This window comes from Numida meleagris, chromosome 14 (assembly GCF_002078875.1).
Source record: "Numida meleagris isolate 19003 breed g44 Domestic line chromosome 14, NumMel1.0, whole genome shotgun sequence".
NCBI classification, from domain to species: domain Eukaryota; kingdom Metazoa; phylum Chordata; class Aves; order Galliformes; family Numididae; genus Numida; species Numida meleagris.
Window position 1 is genome coordinate 9,585,029 of NC_034422.1, and position 16,971 is coordinate 9,601,999.

General features: G+C 50.5%; 1 protein-coding gene across 1 annotated transcript in view; it reads right to left on the reverse strand.

Moving 5' to 3' along the window:
• The window catches only part of CABP1 (calcium binding protein 1), a 28,474-nt gene extending 11,812 nt beyond the window's left edge, over positions 1-16,662 (reverse strand). Inside the window, exon 1 of the mRNA XM_021412674.1 lies at positions 16,000-16,662. Coding sequence (XP_021268349.1) covers positions 16,000-16,617 — 618 coding nt within the window. The 5' untranslated portion in view covers positions 16,618-16,662. The remainder of the gene's footprint in view (positions 1-15,999) is intronic.

Here is a 16,971-nt window from a genome sequence, read left to right on the forward strand (position 1 = left end):
CATCACGCACGATCCAGTGTTATCAGAAGGCCTTTTAGGGCATCAGGTGGCTCTGCCAAGTGCGGGCTCACACTCCTTGTTCCAGTGCTAATTAGTTACATCCTCGAGGTCTCAGGCAGTTACTGCACTGGCCTCTTCTCATTGCTTACAGTTCCAAGGGGAGAGCAGTCACAAGCACAACAATTTTGTCTGTTTGCATTTGCACATTTTTGTAAGTGCACATGTCCTGCTAAGCTAGGGCTCCAGAACAGAATCCAGCATTGGATTTTATAAGGAGGCACTGCTTTCCTTTTATAGAAATGCATTTCCCTGGCTCTGCAAAAAACATCTTATCCTGATATTCCCATGCAGCTATAAAAAGCCAGCACAACCCACAGGACCCTTGGTTTTATAGAATAAACATTAATCATACATTAGATTCCTCTTCAGGAATGACTCTACTTTTACAGCCAGTGTTCCCAGGGGTGATCAGAGATGCTCTGTCAATCGTCATTGTCTTCTCCATTAACCCTTTCCTTAAAGCCTGAGGTGCTTTTTCAGGCTAAAGCACCAGATACACACACACATACCTCACTCACACTTATCCAAACCTATTGTATCCACATGTTGTGTCTACCGTGCGCTACTGCATCGCACACATGGCTTGTTGTTTGCATTTTTATGGTCTTACACCAATCTGCTCATGTATAATGCCATGTCAAAGCAAAAAAAACTCAAAAAGCAAGCCACGAAGAAAGAAAATCATCAAGCAGAAAAGCATTTTCATTGCAGTCATGGAAAAGGTGAAAATCTGTCTGTGATTAAGTATGACACATAGGACACTTGTCCTTAAAAACCTGAAAGATGAGCATCCATCCACAACTGGCATATTACCAGCTCAGCTAAATATCACGGCATCTGTGTTGAACTGCATAGCTTCATGACATCAGCACAATGTCATTTCAAAAATTACCAGCTTTTTTTCTTGGCACATTTTTTCAGTTTAGTATCGCAAATAATTCAGCTCACTTAAAATAGCCCACATCAGTTCTGCATTTAACTCCAGTGAAGACAGATGAAAGAGCAAAGGCCCCATAGCCTGCACCCAATCCTTGTTTTCTGACCCTTGCAGTCAATAGAGCTTCCTGCCAATTCACTCAGCAGTACCAAAGGACCATCATCCCATTATTTTCCTGTGTGTGTAAACATTGCCAGTTTGATGAAGCAGTTGCCAGGAGCACAGAGAGCTGGCCAGACACCCAGCACCGGGTCTCTTAGTGAGACCCCCGCAGGGGCTCCTGCCCTGGATTTACAGCAGGCAATGTTCCCTCTGCCTAGCAGCCTCCCAGGTTTCTCCTGAAAGCTTTCCCTCTGCCACACTCCTCCTCCATCCAGGCAGAGCCAGGAAGGAGCTGTGATGGGGGTGCAGGGCAAAGCAATGTCAGCTGCCTGTTAGAGGGGGAAGTCAACACGCACAACAAGGAAAATGCAAGGAAAGGACAGGGAAAAGACCCTCTGCATGCCAGAGGGTCTTTGCTGAGCAGCAGGTCCAGAGGTGCCTCTTCATCACCACTGGGGTGGGAAAGGCACCAGGCTGCCCAGCAGGGTCCCTGGGGAAAGCGAGCCTGCTGTCTGCCAGCACTGGGAGACAGAGGCCTGAACACTGTCACCAAACAGGCAAGGACGAGTCCCTGACCAGGCCAGCCAGCACCTGGAAAGGGTCCCCAGCTTTCTGGTTGAAGTCACATATTGAAGAGACCAAATCCCGTTACCCAAGTTTAGCTTTCACACACATGTCATCTACAGTCCCTCTTTACCATTTCAGCAAAATGCAAGAAAAATATGAGCAGGTAATGTCCCTCCATCAACTTTCCCTCAGGAATGGATATTATGAGCAAAAGGCCTTCAGATTCCTAAGCCATTCTCCTAATCATCTTAACTCTGTTTCCACCCGCTGAGGCAGGAGCACATGGTGGAGATCAGAGCAATAAGGAAGCTGTGCCTGGTAGTTCGGGCTTAACAGCATTTGGCTGTGGGTAGTGCTGTGGTCCCAGGACATACACACTCAAAGGAGCTTTGGGGAGACAGGAGTGGGGTGAGGACAGAGGAGAGCAGCAGGCAGAGAACGATTGCTTCTTCCCAGTATAACTTAGTACCACCCTGGGCCCAGCTCCTCATCTTCCTCACTGTGTTTCCTCTGAGTTTGTCCCAGGTAAAACCTGAGAAAAAAAGACAAGGGTCACAAAAAAGCCAAATGATGACGTACAGCATGAGTGACCTACCACGTATCCACCATAACCACGTGTGTTACAGCCTAGAGCACAGCACAGACCCCAGGATACCTCAGGATTAGTTCCTGAGGCTGGGCTGAAGTCTGAGAAATTCTCTAACTCAGCTTCCTAACTTCCTCTCTTTAGTCCTGCCTTCCCAGGCCTTCTCAATAGCACTTCTAAAGAGCAGTATTCGAAGCAGCTTGTAGGAATGAAAGCATAAATTACCTAAAAGACTGATCACACAGAGTTTGTAAGTTATTCAGTCTATTTTCATTCAAGAAGCCTGGCCACACTTCAGACTTTAATTACAGTTTCCTTGATCGTGTTGAGCACAGCTGCAGCCAGCTCCTTTCATTGCAAGTCGGGGGCAACCTAGGAATAGCCGAGCTGCTTTTTTTTTTAAGATGTACATCTGAGTAAGCCTCACCTACTCCTGCCTCCTCCTGAAGGTCACCCTGACTCAGGGACTGGTCTCGGAGCTATCAAACTGCTTGATGATTAACTCCCTCCTCATGTATCCCCGCTGCCCCCTTTGTGTCACAGCTGTACCATTACTGGCCTTGTTTACAGCAGCTAACAAGTAAACTGTGTACCCACACAGAAGAGGCACATCTTGGGCCTCCCTAGCAGGGAGGTGCTCTCCTCACTGCAAGGTCTCCTGCGTGCAGCATCCCGATGGCAGTGGCATTTGCTGCCAGCAAGGCCTCTGGAGATGTAGCTCTTCATTAAATATTTCAGATGCTTAGCCTAACTTCATGAGGAGTGTCAGCTTTTCGCTGAGTTATTGGATTTTCAGCAATGCCAAGCAAGAGCTGTGTGGCTGACAGGTACACAGTGCTGCAACACCTTCTGCAGTCAGACAAGAAATACCACTAGGACAAATTGTTCTCACTTCAGTCTGGTCCCTGAGAGCAGAACAATGCCTGAATCTAATTCATCCCGGGATCGTTTTAAAACCACAGCACAGAGCTGTTCGTGGTCTGGAGCCTAACAGACACACGTGGCAGCTTGTATATGAAATGCAGCACACACATGGGCCGTACTGATGTGCAACACAACGCGTGAACACGCAGCTAATGCTTCTGTCCATACCTCAGAGGCATGGACAGATTGCAGAAAAACATGCTTCTGTACCCAAATGCATACCAGCAAAACTAGATATGTGCGCATGGAAGGATGGATGCACATAAAAACATAAGCATGCCTACAGGCAGACTTCTGTGAGGACGCACACCGTGAGGCAGAGGCACACACAGCCATACAAGCAGGGATAGGTGTGTCACACACCTTCCCCACGTGTACACACACAACAAACACTGCCACCTCCTCACACACCTCTGAGTGAATATGTAGAGACATCAAGGACACACACGTACTACAGATATGCTCATTAAGTGTGTTTCTTTGTAAATACCAACAGGAATACATATGAACACACACCCCTTTCACATGCCCATGAATGTATGTCCCAGGAGGAGCAACACGTACAACCAGACTTGTGAAGACACCTCTTGGTTGAAGCACATGGACACACGTGTGCACACGTACACAGACTCACAGGTATACACATACATTAAGATGCACTGAAAATGCACATCAGTGTATTGTGCACATCAGCAGGAGCGGACTTGCATGTACAACAGTGGTCAGCCACACACCCATGGAGCAGGACACACACCTACCCACGTGCATGCATGTGCACACATTGATTTACGCTCACGTTGTGGTATCCTAGGCTCTAGTGGCTGCACTTGCATGTGCAGCTCTTACAGAAAAGGCTCCTGAAGAGAGCTGAACCCTTTGTACACATCCCTGGGTCTCTCCCACCTCCCTCTCCCATCTGCCCACGACGTCACCCATCCCAAGAAGCGGGGGTGGAAACGCACAATGCACTTTGATTCGGGGAACATACCTTTTTCGAGAGGTTTCTCAGTGGAGACTTCACACAGTTGCCCATAATATGTTGAGTCTGCCTTTCCGGTGGACTTGGTTATAAAGGAACTGAAGCAAATGATCCCATTAAAGGTATTCCTTGGGAGCAAAGCAAGAAAGGCAGCGCAAGGCAAATCCAAACAGCTACTGGCTGCTGGGGCTTCCCTCTTCAGGGAGCTTTTTCTCTCTCTGCCTCTCTCTCTCCGTGCTTTTACTTTATGTTCACTTTCTTGAAGAGATGAAGCAGGAAGGAGAGGGAGGGGAGAGAAACAGACAGAAAGAGGGAGAGAGAGGGAGAGAGAGTGAGAAGGGGAGAGAGGGAGGCGGATGTATAATCTACATCAGATTAATGTTCAGATCCCTCCCACCCCCCTCAATCTGCAGGCAAGATTGTTTCACTCATGGGAGAGGGCTGATTCAGGCAGAATTAAAACGGAGAGGCACTGCAAGAAGCGATTTCGGTGATGAGTTCAGCGAATCCAGCTAGTTTGGGTACACACCGCCTCTGAGCACCACAACCCTACCCCACCCCCCTTCTGACTGCTCTCGGCTTTTCAATCACCAGAGAGCTAGGCTGGCCAGAAGGCAATCCACTTAGGGGCTTGGAGCAGAGTGCAGAGCTCGTTTTGGAGCAGAAATGGACCATTTAGCTGGGTGGGACCTGTTTCAGCTTATAAAGACTAGCAGACCCACAAGTCCCTCAATCTTTTCATGCCACAGTGGAAGCAAGCCGGGAGGCAGCAGTCCAGGATTCCTACAATGCTCTCAGCCCCAGGACAGTAATTTTTAACCACAAGGGAGAGACCTTGAGCCAGTCTGGCAGTAAAGTTTTTCCAGCTTTCTGCAAGTGGATAGCAACCACAGGTTTTCCTGCACCTGCCATAGATGAGCTCACACCTGAACCGGAAATCTGAACGGCCCCAGGCTGGGTGATGTGAGGCAAAGATTTTGGACATCAGATCCATTCATTCTGTTTCCAAACACCCGACTCTTGGGATAAACAAGGGGCTCCTAAACCTAGTACCAGTTCTGAATCTGGGCTACAGGCCTGTCGTGACAACAGAATCCCTTCTGAAAGAAAAGGGGTGAGTTCCCAGTACCTGTTCCTTTGCTCTCAGGCTGAGCATTGGAGCATTCAATCTGAAAGGAAGTTCAAATTGCAACAGAAAACTCACCATCACCCCAGGCAACAGGACCTGAACAGGACAGTGAATGCATCCTTTGTCATGAAGCCACCATGGCCACAGCTCCACATGGAATGCCATGAAGAATTTCCTCTTTCAAGAAGGCTGACACTGATCCTATCGCTTGGCTGTGCAGCAGGCTTGTTGGACGCTCAGATGTCCAGCTGAAAAATTTCACAACTTTCTTTGCAAGCATGGTTCCAAACAACAGGTTCTGCAAAGAGCAACCCATGGGCTGAGCACTTTACCATGTTTTCTTTGTGCGGAAGCCAAAGACTCACTCTCCCAGCAGCTGTAAGGCTCTGGGACAGAGAAGGATGAGCTATCAATGTCATGACAAAGCAGGGCTTATTCTGTTTCCATCCTGACGGTGCTGTGGCAAATTAAGTATGATTGTAAGGTGCACCAACAGTTGTTTCAGAGTCTAGAGGCTTCTTCTACGTGAGGAGATTAGTTAAGAAATTCAGCTATGTCAAGAGCCAATGGCTTCTCCAGTTCCAGTCACAGCCAGAAGTGCACAGCAATGTGGGACAGTGCTTCTTACTCTTCCTTGTACTAACCTCTTCCCAAGAGGGAAAGCAGAGGAACAGCCTCCTTTCAGGTCCCCTCGGGGCCTTCTTCACTACATGACTGGGGAGGAGGTGCCCAAAGGCCCCCAGGCCCTTCAAAGACAGACTGGAAGACACCCACTGTGTGCAGGACAAGCAGAGAGAGGGACAAAGAGGGTGGGGAAGCTCTGGTCTGGAAGATCTCCACATCAGAGCACACCCATGCAAAGCAAGTTGGCCCTGCCACCTCTTGTCAAGGCTGGAAGATCCCTGACACAAGGGAAATGCACCATCACTCCTCAGGGGCTGTGCCAGCCCTGGGCCCTTGCAGCAGGAGACATTGCGGGAGGATGCCAAAACTCCCAGCTCCTCTCAAGGCTGCCATCTTCAGCTTCTTTTCTCTTTCCTCTCTTAAAGCAGCTAATGGAAGGTTGACCTCCCCTCGATCAATGTGCCAGTCATTAATAATGTCCTCTGTCACTTGGAGCCATTCCCCAGGCTCCTTGTTTATTGACGAAGTGCGTCTCCCTTGAGCAGAAGCTGCCACACAGCAAGCAAGGCGCCTGAGCCCCTTCCCAAGACAAATGACTCTGGTTCCAGAGAGAGGAGAGAGCATCGCCTCACTGCCAAGAACGAATCTCCCTGTGACAGGCAGCACAGAGGCCAGGAATGCTCTGCAATCGAGAAGTGCCCCTTTCCTCTTCCTCCTGGAGCGAGGGCGCTGAGCAAAGGAGCCAGAAGAATCCACGGCAGCCCCAAATTGCCAGGGACAGCAATGAAGAAGATACACTGAGCGTGTCTTTACAGAGCTCTAAGTGCCTCTCAACAAAAGTTGAGATGGTCACCCCCTAAATATTACCTTGTACCAGAGCACTGTGAACCAGCTACCACAGTAAATTACTGCAGTTGCCTTGCTCTCCTACTTTTCTTCCCTGCAGTTGCAGGCAGTTATGTGAAATGCAAAGCAAAGAGGGTACAGAAATCACCCTCCAGGCTTGGAAGGTTGTTCACAGTCCAGAAAGGGAAGAGGCGATTGGAGCCTATTTCCATCAAGTTTGCAGCATAGTCACAGTCCTTTGACTCTGCAAGAACTCTGGCAGAGCTACAGGGGGCCTGGGAGACATCATCGTAAACAATTTTCCTATCTTCTTATTTTCCCTGAATCTCTTAAGAGCAACTGGGCAGCACATCACAATCTAACAGACCGACCCTGCTGAGCTTTTTGGAGAAAAATCACTGGGATCTTGTTCCCATCACTACCATAGCAGCTTAGAGATAGGCAGGAAAGTGGGGTTAGCAGAAAGGTCATTAGAAGATCAGGTTAGAAGGAACATATTTTCTCCCTTCCTCCAACTGAGGCTGCTGTAAGAGAACAGGATGCTGAGAATAAGTGTGTCAAAAGCATTTGTGTGTAGGTGCTGATCTGTGGGCATGCCTATATCTGGGGTAGTCAGGGTGCGTGTGGGAGGGCTGCACATGCATGTATACTGGCTTTCCCACACTGTTCTTTGTGGCAATCACACTGTTCTTTTATGGTCTGGGTCTCTGTTGTAAACTTTCTAAAAATTAGTAGGAACTTTAATGCATGACTTGCCTATGTGCCTGAATTCCCCCCTTTTCCTCCAAAGACCACAGGAAGAGCAGAATCCTTTGTGGATGTAGTTTGGCACAAAGCAAGCTCTCAGCTCACAAGCAAGAAGAGTTTGGCACATTGACTGACCTTAGCAGAGAGCATGGAGGAGGCTGGATGTCTTGGCATTGAACAGAGAGTGCTCTGGGTGGTTTAGTATCTTTGAATTCTTTAAAAAGCAGCAGTGCTAGGCTGGTACCACTGGTACAAACACTCTTTCCGTAGGAAAACGTTGCATCCCACCACAGCTAATCGCTTGGCAGCTGCCAGAGACTTAATCCAGTGATAGCAAATACCAAACGGCTACAACAAAAACAAAAGTCAATTCAGCACTTGGGACTGCTCATCAGACTGCAGCTTTGCTTGGCAAATCTTTCCAGTGGAAGTACAGATGCGTACAGGAAGACTTGTTTCAGTGCATGACTTTCTCTTGCTGGAATGTTAGATCAGGTCGTTGCTTGCGACACGACACAAAAAACACTACAAAGGGCAACCTCCCTAAGTGGGAAGGGGTGATCCCTGAGGAGATTTAGCTGATGGTTACAGATCTGTATTTTACAAGAAGGAACTCACTCTTGTTTATTGGATGACCTCAGATGTGCCATAGCTTTTGGATGTGTCAACATCTTTCTCTTGTCAGCGCTGCCAAAAACCCTGCTTCAAAGCTCCCAGCCACTGGAACTCCAGACTTCTGCAACTGGCTTCCATTTCGTCTGCGCCAAGCTCCCGAGTGCATGTGCTGCATATTGAGTTGTGTCTTCTAACCTCGAACGAACCTTGGATGGTTCCATATTCCCATCAGGCAAGCACAGGTCCATCTCAAAAGGTGGCACCAGCAGGTATTGGCAGATTCAGTCCGTATCCTCATCTGGGGGGAGGAATATTTCTGCAGAGACTTTGGGAACTTTCTTGGCTGTCAGCTGTTCCAGAAGGAAAGCATTGCTGACTCATGCTGTGCATAATATTCTCCTCCATTAGAGCAATTGGATCATATTCAATCACAAACAACAGAAGGGTTATTAAAAAGAGCAAGAATGCTTTCCATCCCTCTCAAGGTAACAAACCCTGGACTGTCAACTTCTGTTGAGAACAGCTTTGTCTGTAATTAGCTAGCTCTATTCCGCATTAAATGAAAGGAGATGAGAATGTGCCAAACTCCTGACACTTTCCATGCAGACCTGATGCACGTATTTTACACTAACCCACCTTCCAAGTCCCTGCACAGATGATGTGCTGGTCAGAGCACAACGTGTTGTGGCTATTTTTTGCTTTTCAATGGGCTACAAAAAGACAAGTACAAGCTTGACAGCCCAGAAGTTGCTGTAACAGTTTGCCATGTATATTCAGTACAAAGACGGTTTAAAACAAACCTTATGTTGTCCCTTTCCTTTGCTCAGGAATCAGAGAACTGCGAATCACTCTCTGTCTGGGACTGCTGCAAAAGCAGCTAATTCTGCCCTGGATCCCTCACCTCTTTCAAAGGAAAAGGGGACAGGAGTGGTCAGTATCTGACAGGCACAATGAGGTGCTGCAGGAAACATGGTTGATTATCAGATGAGCAGAGCAATCAATACTAACCAAACACTCCACACTAAACCTGCAGGGACATGTGAGTTACGCCACTGTGAAGCTGAGGTCTGTCTCACTTCTATTCTAAGCAAGGATGTGACAGCACCTTTGGAAGGATCAAACTGCATATCCCAGTATAAGATCTGCGGCTAGATTTAAATGCAGCTGGTCACAAACCACCTAAAATCTTCCTGTGTTATTTCAGCAGAGCACAGTGGGGCTGTTGGCGGTTTTCTACTTCCTGCCTTCAACTGTTGTGACATGATGCCTCACAAAGTTACATGGTTGCCTGTTTCCTTCCAAGAGCAGAGAGTTTATTTCATCTGTGTGGGATGAAGCAAAGCTATATATTCTTTCCAAAGACGCAAGGTGCAAAGTACTCTAAGGGAGGAATGGATAGAATAGAGATTAGAATATTGCTAATAACTTAAGTTATACATAGTATCGACCTCATGGTCTTATGCTGGTGCAGAGAACTACTAAGAAAATGAAAGGTGACCATACAAGCTACAGCCGCTGTTTGTCTTTATTTCTAAGAGGAGCATTTGATTGAAATTGGAGGATTTCTCGAGTTCATGGGCACTGCTGTTGCTCTGTAAGGTCACAGGAATGTCAGAGGATTACTGAAAAGGGAACCCAAAGTTAGCTAGGCATCTTTCACTGGATGCACATCATATAGCTGCTTGTTATTGGAAATCAATACCACTATACCACTCATGGACTCATTGGGGAAAACCAGCTACGGAAGCTGCAACGCTAGAACAGACCACAGCTAACACAGCTGCCAAACCTGCAGCCCATTCACTCCATCTAAAGCTCAATTCTTCCCTGACACTTTGTTCAAACCCAGCACTGCATCAAACAAAAATCAAGGCACTATAGATCGGTAGAATGCACAGTGGACTATTTTAAATGATGGGTAATTCATTATTGAAAGATTTTATTCTCTCAAAAGATAAGCTGAATCCAACCAGAGGGCCACGCTTTCAGTGCATTAGCTCATGCTGCTGTATATTTCATGAATTTAATATTTAATGAATGTTCCTTTAGCTTGGTTTTATTTTGATGTCTTTCCATATCCTTTTAAAATACATTTGTTTAAAAAGTAAACCACTGACAAAGATGGATGTTTACTGGCAGACCTGCTGCAGGCAGGCAGCACTGCCCCTCACCGATTCCCTATGGCTGGCTCCCATCCCTCAAGCTTTCTAGAAGCAATAAACGTGATAATTTTTTCTCCAAGTTGAGCAAGCGGGGAGCTGGGTGGATGTGCTGAAACAGAACAAGGTTCTTCTGTGTCCATGCCCATTACTATGGAAAGCACATGAGACGTACCTTGGCAGGTATGGTGGGTATCAGCAGGCAGAGAAGCACACGTAATCTGGTTGGTTTTAAAGCACAGGAATGTAAGTACGCAAAGAGGTGCTTGTATGGCCACACACATTATCAGCAGCTGCACACGTACAGGCTGTAGGTATGCAGACAAGACATTTCTACAAAGGCTCTTTATGTCATACTACATGCACAGACACGGGCTATGCCAGCACATGCAGGGCAGGAAGCACGGAGGCCGTACAAGATGTATGCAGGTACCAGGAGCACTGCAAACAGCTGCCTGCTGACCGGCGGGATGAGCCATTCCCCACTCAGAGCACAGGAGCCACAGGGCTCCATCCTAACTCCAGCACACCTGCATGGCCAGGTCCAGGACAGCGGGGCCAGGGAAGGGGCTCCCGAGGGCAAGAGCATGGCCAGCAGAGTGCACCCCACCACAAACAGCGGGGAGCGCGGCAGGAAGGCAGGGCATGGCAGGACGAGGCAGAGCACCTTGAGGACACCTCTGGGGGTCAGAGCGAGCTCTCAGAGGTGCCTGAAAAAGAGGAAGGGAAGCAGGGGGAGGGAACATGGTGTTTCTTCTGGATTTTGTCTCTTCTAACCTGCACGTCCCTGTTCAGTATCAGTAAGCTAAGTAGGGTCAGCATCACTGTGGTTGCTGGTCAGTTTGAGCCACAGGAAAAAATATATTCATTCCAAATTATTCCATCTATTTAACATTGTAAATGAACAGCTATGAGAAACTGTCCTTAGTTTGCCATGAGCCTTGACACACCACTTCTGCATCTGCCTTGCAGTACGGTGTAGCACAGCACACAAGAACCTGCTAACCATTTCACCTTCACCTCAGCTGTCCCACAGCGCTTCATCCCATATTTCCCAGCGCTGCTCCAGCACACAGCAGTCTGCAACTGGAAACTTCCATCTCAGGGCCAGTAATGATGCTCCCCTCAGCAGCAAGAGACTCCTGGGGCTCTCTGCTGGCTGAGTTCCACACTTGGACCTGATGCAGCCAAACCCTCATGGGAATCAGAGGAAGCTGGAGCCATTTGAAGGATCAAGGTCAACCAGCAAGGCTGGACAAGGTGCATTCTCCTGATCCACTCCCATGTCATTCAGAGAATGTGCTTTCCACCTACCTCCCCCACAGTGTGGGGACACATCCTGCCCCAAAAGGGCCACTTCTGTCATCCTGGTTTGCTCCTAGGTCCATTAAGACCCGTTAAGATTAACTAAAGCTCATGAGTAAGGGAAGATCAAGCAAGGCAAGAACAGAAAAATGATTTGAGAGATGCACAAAGATACCTTCCCTATTTTAATGGTACTTTGGACACTGACATTAAAAGAGGAATGGGAGATGGTGCAGAGAGGAGTGGCTTTTAAGTGCCTGTACAAATAGAAATACAAAAGCCCCTTTGGCCACAGTGCTAACAGCAGAAGTCTGTAAATATTTAATGATTCCCCGTGGCATTATTTGACCCTTCTGATCCCCATGCTACCAGAAGCAATTGACAGAAAACTGTTGGAGAATCACTTCACTGAAAAATTTAACAGGCAGGCAGGGTGTGAAAGCTAAAGAGCTCTGAAACCAGTCAGGTCTCACATGGCAGGATCACTTGCAAGTTAATATTGCATAGCAAGGGCCAAAAAAAGCTCTCTTAAAGGTGCCAGCGAGGCCAACTCTGGGGCACAAGAGGAGCCCAGAGCAGAGAACCACTGCATTCCTGTGCCGCAGTACCTGCACTGTGGAGCCCAAGTGCCAAACCACCGCTGCGCTGTAGGTGCTGCTGCCACGTCACCGCTGCCCTGTGAGTCTGCTGCCACAGAACTGTGGCATCACAGTCCCTGCTGCCCCTGCGCTGCTGTCCCAGCCCCTGCGCTGCTCTCAGCGCTGTTGTCACATTAATAACGCCGTCCTGCAGCCGGGCTGCCACCTCACTGCTATCACTGCTGACGAGCTATCGCTGCTCCCTGTTATTAGGGGAGTGCGGCCACTCGGTATTGCACTGCTGCTAAACTGCGTACTGTGGCCACTCCATAGGACCCTGCCAGGAGTGACAGCATGCTGATTGCCACGTGATGCTCCTTTACTGCTCAGCCCCCCCCAACACCCTCCTGCTAAGGGCCAAAATGAAATCATCTCCCTCCCCACACTCCTTTTCATGCCGCTGTCCCACTTTGCTGCACGATCACACATATCTCCCTCCAGCCGCATCACTGAGTCACTGCCCAGCTCTCACTGCTGGACTGAGCCACCACCGCTGTCCCAGTGCTCCACGTGTGGCACAGCCAGCCCGACCTCACACGGTACGCTGTCACCACGTCACCTGGTGGCAGTGTCCTTGTGCTAACTCAGGGCCGTGCTGTCGGAAGGGCAGCACGGTAACAACACCTCACTCACTGCCTTCTGCTACAGCAGGACGGTGCTGTCAGACTGGCACAACCCTTTGCTAATATCATGCCAAAAGTGATCACTGCCGCACGGAATAGCTCCCATCCGGAATATTGTATTACTGCCTCATTAGACCGCTAAACTCTTCTGTCAAGCTACAGCACTACACTGTTACCACATCCGTGCGCTGCAAACTCCTGCCGCATGGCACCAGTATCACATCTCTCTCCTGCACAGGATCGCGTTACCACGTTGCTGCGCTCTCAGTGCCGCGTTCCCTCTGCTCGGTGCTGTGCGGTGCCGCACGCCCGCCCGCTGCAAACTCCACAGCCTTGCTGCTGCTGCTGCTGCTGCCTCACCGAGCCGGTGGGGGAACGTTTCATCAGGCTAAGACGACATCCTGGCTTATTCTAATACATCGTTACATGCCCCTACGTTTGTTAATTCGTGTAACACTGAGATGCCCTAAATGAGTACGATCGTTTTGTTACATTACAACGTCGCTGCACTGATATAGCACAAGCCCAATTAATAAAATATCACCACAACCCGTATTCTGGCAGTATCTTAGCATTCTCCTGGAGTACACACCCACAGTGCACTATACTGCTGTGCCAGTTATATAAACATGGCACTTCTGCCTTCACTCCGTCTTTTTCCTGCACAGTTACAAATCTGCCTCCCTCAGACAAAATCCTGTCCTTCCGGACTGCTCCTTCTCGCTCTTACTGCAATGACATCCTCTGTGAAGTCATCCCTGCAATGTTTTCTGCAGATCCGATTGTACCACTGTGGTGTCTGCATCTGCGACCACATCACTGCACCACGCTGGAACAAGGATGGTGTTCCACATCTGTAGAGCTGGGACAAGACATGCCGGTGCTGCTGGATCACAGCTGCAGACGTGCATCGCTGTTCTTCCCTCCTTATACGTACTGCAAAATTACTGTTTTAACTGTTTCACAGTGGGCTGTGTGGGCTGGAAAGAAGTTCTTGGATTAAATAAATTGTCTTCTGAGCTCTTGCTCTCTTCTAATTACAACGTGGAGCAGGCTGCTGTTACAGCACCTGCAGCCTCGTGCTGCAGTCCGGGGCACTTTTGTGCTTCTGACCGCAGCTCAGCTCTGGCTCCAACCAGGGCCCCTGCAAGAGTGAGTCCTTCTCTGCCCTGAGATATCCCTCACGCTTCTACGCAATGCCACTCACAAGAACAATGTCTCCATTGTTCGTTTCCACAACAGAATTTCCCAGTTCTGATCCTACGGCCTTTATTCAGCTGAGGATTTGATACTGCTACAGAAAAAATCTTCACATCTCTCTTCCCCTATACGGCTCTTTGCGCATCCCATATTGCAGCTCCCCTTCTGTACACAAACCCCTGAACAGCCCCACTACATCCCACTGCTAAAACCCTCACTAGATGGTTGCTTTCTCACAGTTACTTCAAAGAAATGAGAGATGAATACAGAGGGGAATGGGAATAAATAATATTATGCTTGCAAATAAAGGTGTTGGCGATTGTTTCTCAGCGCTGGTGCCATGTAGTGAGTGAAAGAACAAAAGCTAGAACCTGTCTCTTTTCTGTAAGTAGCATTGTTTGATGCCAGAATTCAATTTTGCTAAGTTTGTGGTGCACTGAAGTGCCTCCTGGCACTGGAATGCAGACAGCAAAGCAGGTAAAAAGGTGCTGTTCAGGTAAGGACCGACAGGGAGGAGCCCTGACGTGGGTCTGTCTGTGTTCCTGGCACTGTGGGGACAGACAGCTCCTCAGACTCAAAATCTGTTCTCGGATGCATCTTCATATTCCCTAGAACTATGAGGCAGCTCAAGTCCGAGCTGAGCCCATGGATTTCCAAGCCCAGATTTTCAAGCAATACTGCTTGTTGTGACCCAGAGCACTCACGAGGCCCTTCCTTATTGCTGCTACAGAACGTTCAGCTATTTCTGGCGCATCACTGTTGCAGGGAGCGTAATACTCGTTCTGAAGTAAACACAATTGTAACTCTCGTACATAGCAGGCTGTTAGCGAGGACGCAGAGCTGCTGAGAACAGGTGAGGTTTGATTTTCCTCTGGAGGAGTCAAGATGAACAGAAGTAGACAACACATCCTGACAGCAGACTGAGCATGGAGAGGTGTGTCACGTCCTTCCCTCAAATTATAGAAATTCTCCTTGTTCTCTCTGTAATCTTGATTTGAAAGGGCATTCTGCAAAAGCCTCCCAAACCCACTTAAAAAAAAAAAATAATAATAATAAAATAAAACACACAACAACGACAAGGAAACCCACAAATCCTAATTCTGGCTTAATCGATCACTTCCAGAGCTGCCACCCCAGGCTGCTGGCTTATACCTATAATTGTGCTTCTGGGAGATTGCAGTTACATTAATCTTCCTGGAGATTACATCTCCCAGTAACATCCCTAAACGGCTCTAAAAGAAAATTTCAAGCCAGTTTCCCTCTGCCTTTTCATTTTTAAAGGGTAGTAGCCCTGTCGGGTAATTCCACTACCAGAGGCAGCTAAAAATGACAGCTTTGTACCGAAAGCGCTCGCAAACACCGAAAGCATCTGTTCCATCCTAACATAGTGATTGGGAAGGCTTCGGAATTGGGTCAGGATTTTTTTGTCATCCTCCCCACTACCTTCTCCTGACAGCTTCTGCCATCAGAAATGATTCATATGCTGATTGTACAGAAATGTACCATAAGGAGACGTAAACAAATACAGCAAAGCAAGGCGGGGAGCCAGAGAGATAGAATCTAATCAGTAAATATCATTTGGGAAAGAAAAAAAAACTCGCTTCCCCGACTCTCACCCTCGCCAGGCAGAGCCGCAACTTCTTCCCCCGGCGACTGGCAAAGCACGGTTCCCCGCCAGCACCACCGACAGCGCCCTCGGGCCGCGGCCGTGCCCCGCAGCGGTCCGAGCGCGGTGCCCCAGGCGGGCAGCGCGGGGCTCTCCCGGGGTCGCTCCGCAGCGCCCCAGCGGCGCCGGCTGCTCCGGGGACGCTCGCTCCGGCGGCCAGGAAGCAGTGCATTTACAGCGGCTGCGCCCCGGGGGTCCGTGCCCGGCAGCGGGACGGGGGCGCGGAGGGGAGGGAGGGTGGGTGAGGGGGAGGGGGAGAAGGCGGAGGCGGCGGGGGCTCCGCGCCCCTTACCTGGCCGAAGACCGAGCTGAGCATGGGGTGCAGCTGGTGGAAAAGGGGGTCCGCTTCCACCGACCGCTCGCTGCCGCTGGACTTGGTGGAGTACTTGCTGCTGGATTTGGACAGAGGCGAGGCGCCCTCTGAGAGCTTCAGGGACTCTCTGCTGGACCTCTGCCTGTGACTGAGGAAAAAGTCCTCCTCCGCCTCCTCCCCATCCCTGTCTGAGAGCTGCTGCTGGTCCTGGGGGTGACCGTGGCTGCCGTGCGGCGGGGGATGGTGGTGGTGCCGGGCTGGCCGCGCCGCTTCCTTGCCGCTGCCTCCTCTCCTCGGACCTCCTTCCGCGGGCTCCGGCTGGCTCTCCCCCCGTCCATGTGACAGCTTCCCCGCGCCCCTCGCTCCGTCCTCGCGGGCGCCCGGGTGGCAGAGCGGCCTGCGGGCACTGGGCTCCCCGGGGAGCGACTCCTGGCTCGACTCCCCGCCCGCCTGCCCGCCTCGTCCTCTGCCGTCCCGGGCACGGCCGCCGCGGGGCTGGGGCTGCGGTTGGGGCTGGGCGCCCGCCGCCCTCCTGCTCCCCGCCGCCTTCAGCAGCGAAGTGCGGGACTCGCTCTTCGCCATGGAGGAGCCGCTCATCGCGGGGCCGCTAGAGCCGCATCCCCGGCCGGGCGGAGCGCTGCCGCTGCGGGCAGGGCTGCGGCGCGCCGCTCACGGCATGTCCTGCGGAGCCCCGCTTAAATCCCGCACCGCGGCCCATGTGACAGCGCAGACAAAGGCCGCGGAAGGGGCGCTCCGGCGGGGGCTGGCGGGCACCGTCCCCCGCCGGGGCTCCCCCCGCGCTGCCGCCAGGTGAGCCGGGGCCTCCCCCCGCCGGGGCCGGCTCGGGCCGGGCGCGAAGCGGCGCCGCGGAGCCGCCGAGGGGGTGCGGGAGGCGGCGGGCGGCGCTCCCGCAGCGCGGCGGGCGGGCGGGCAGGGCCCGGCGGGGAGGGG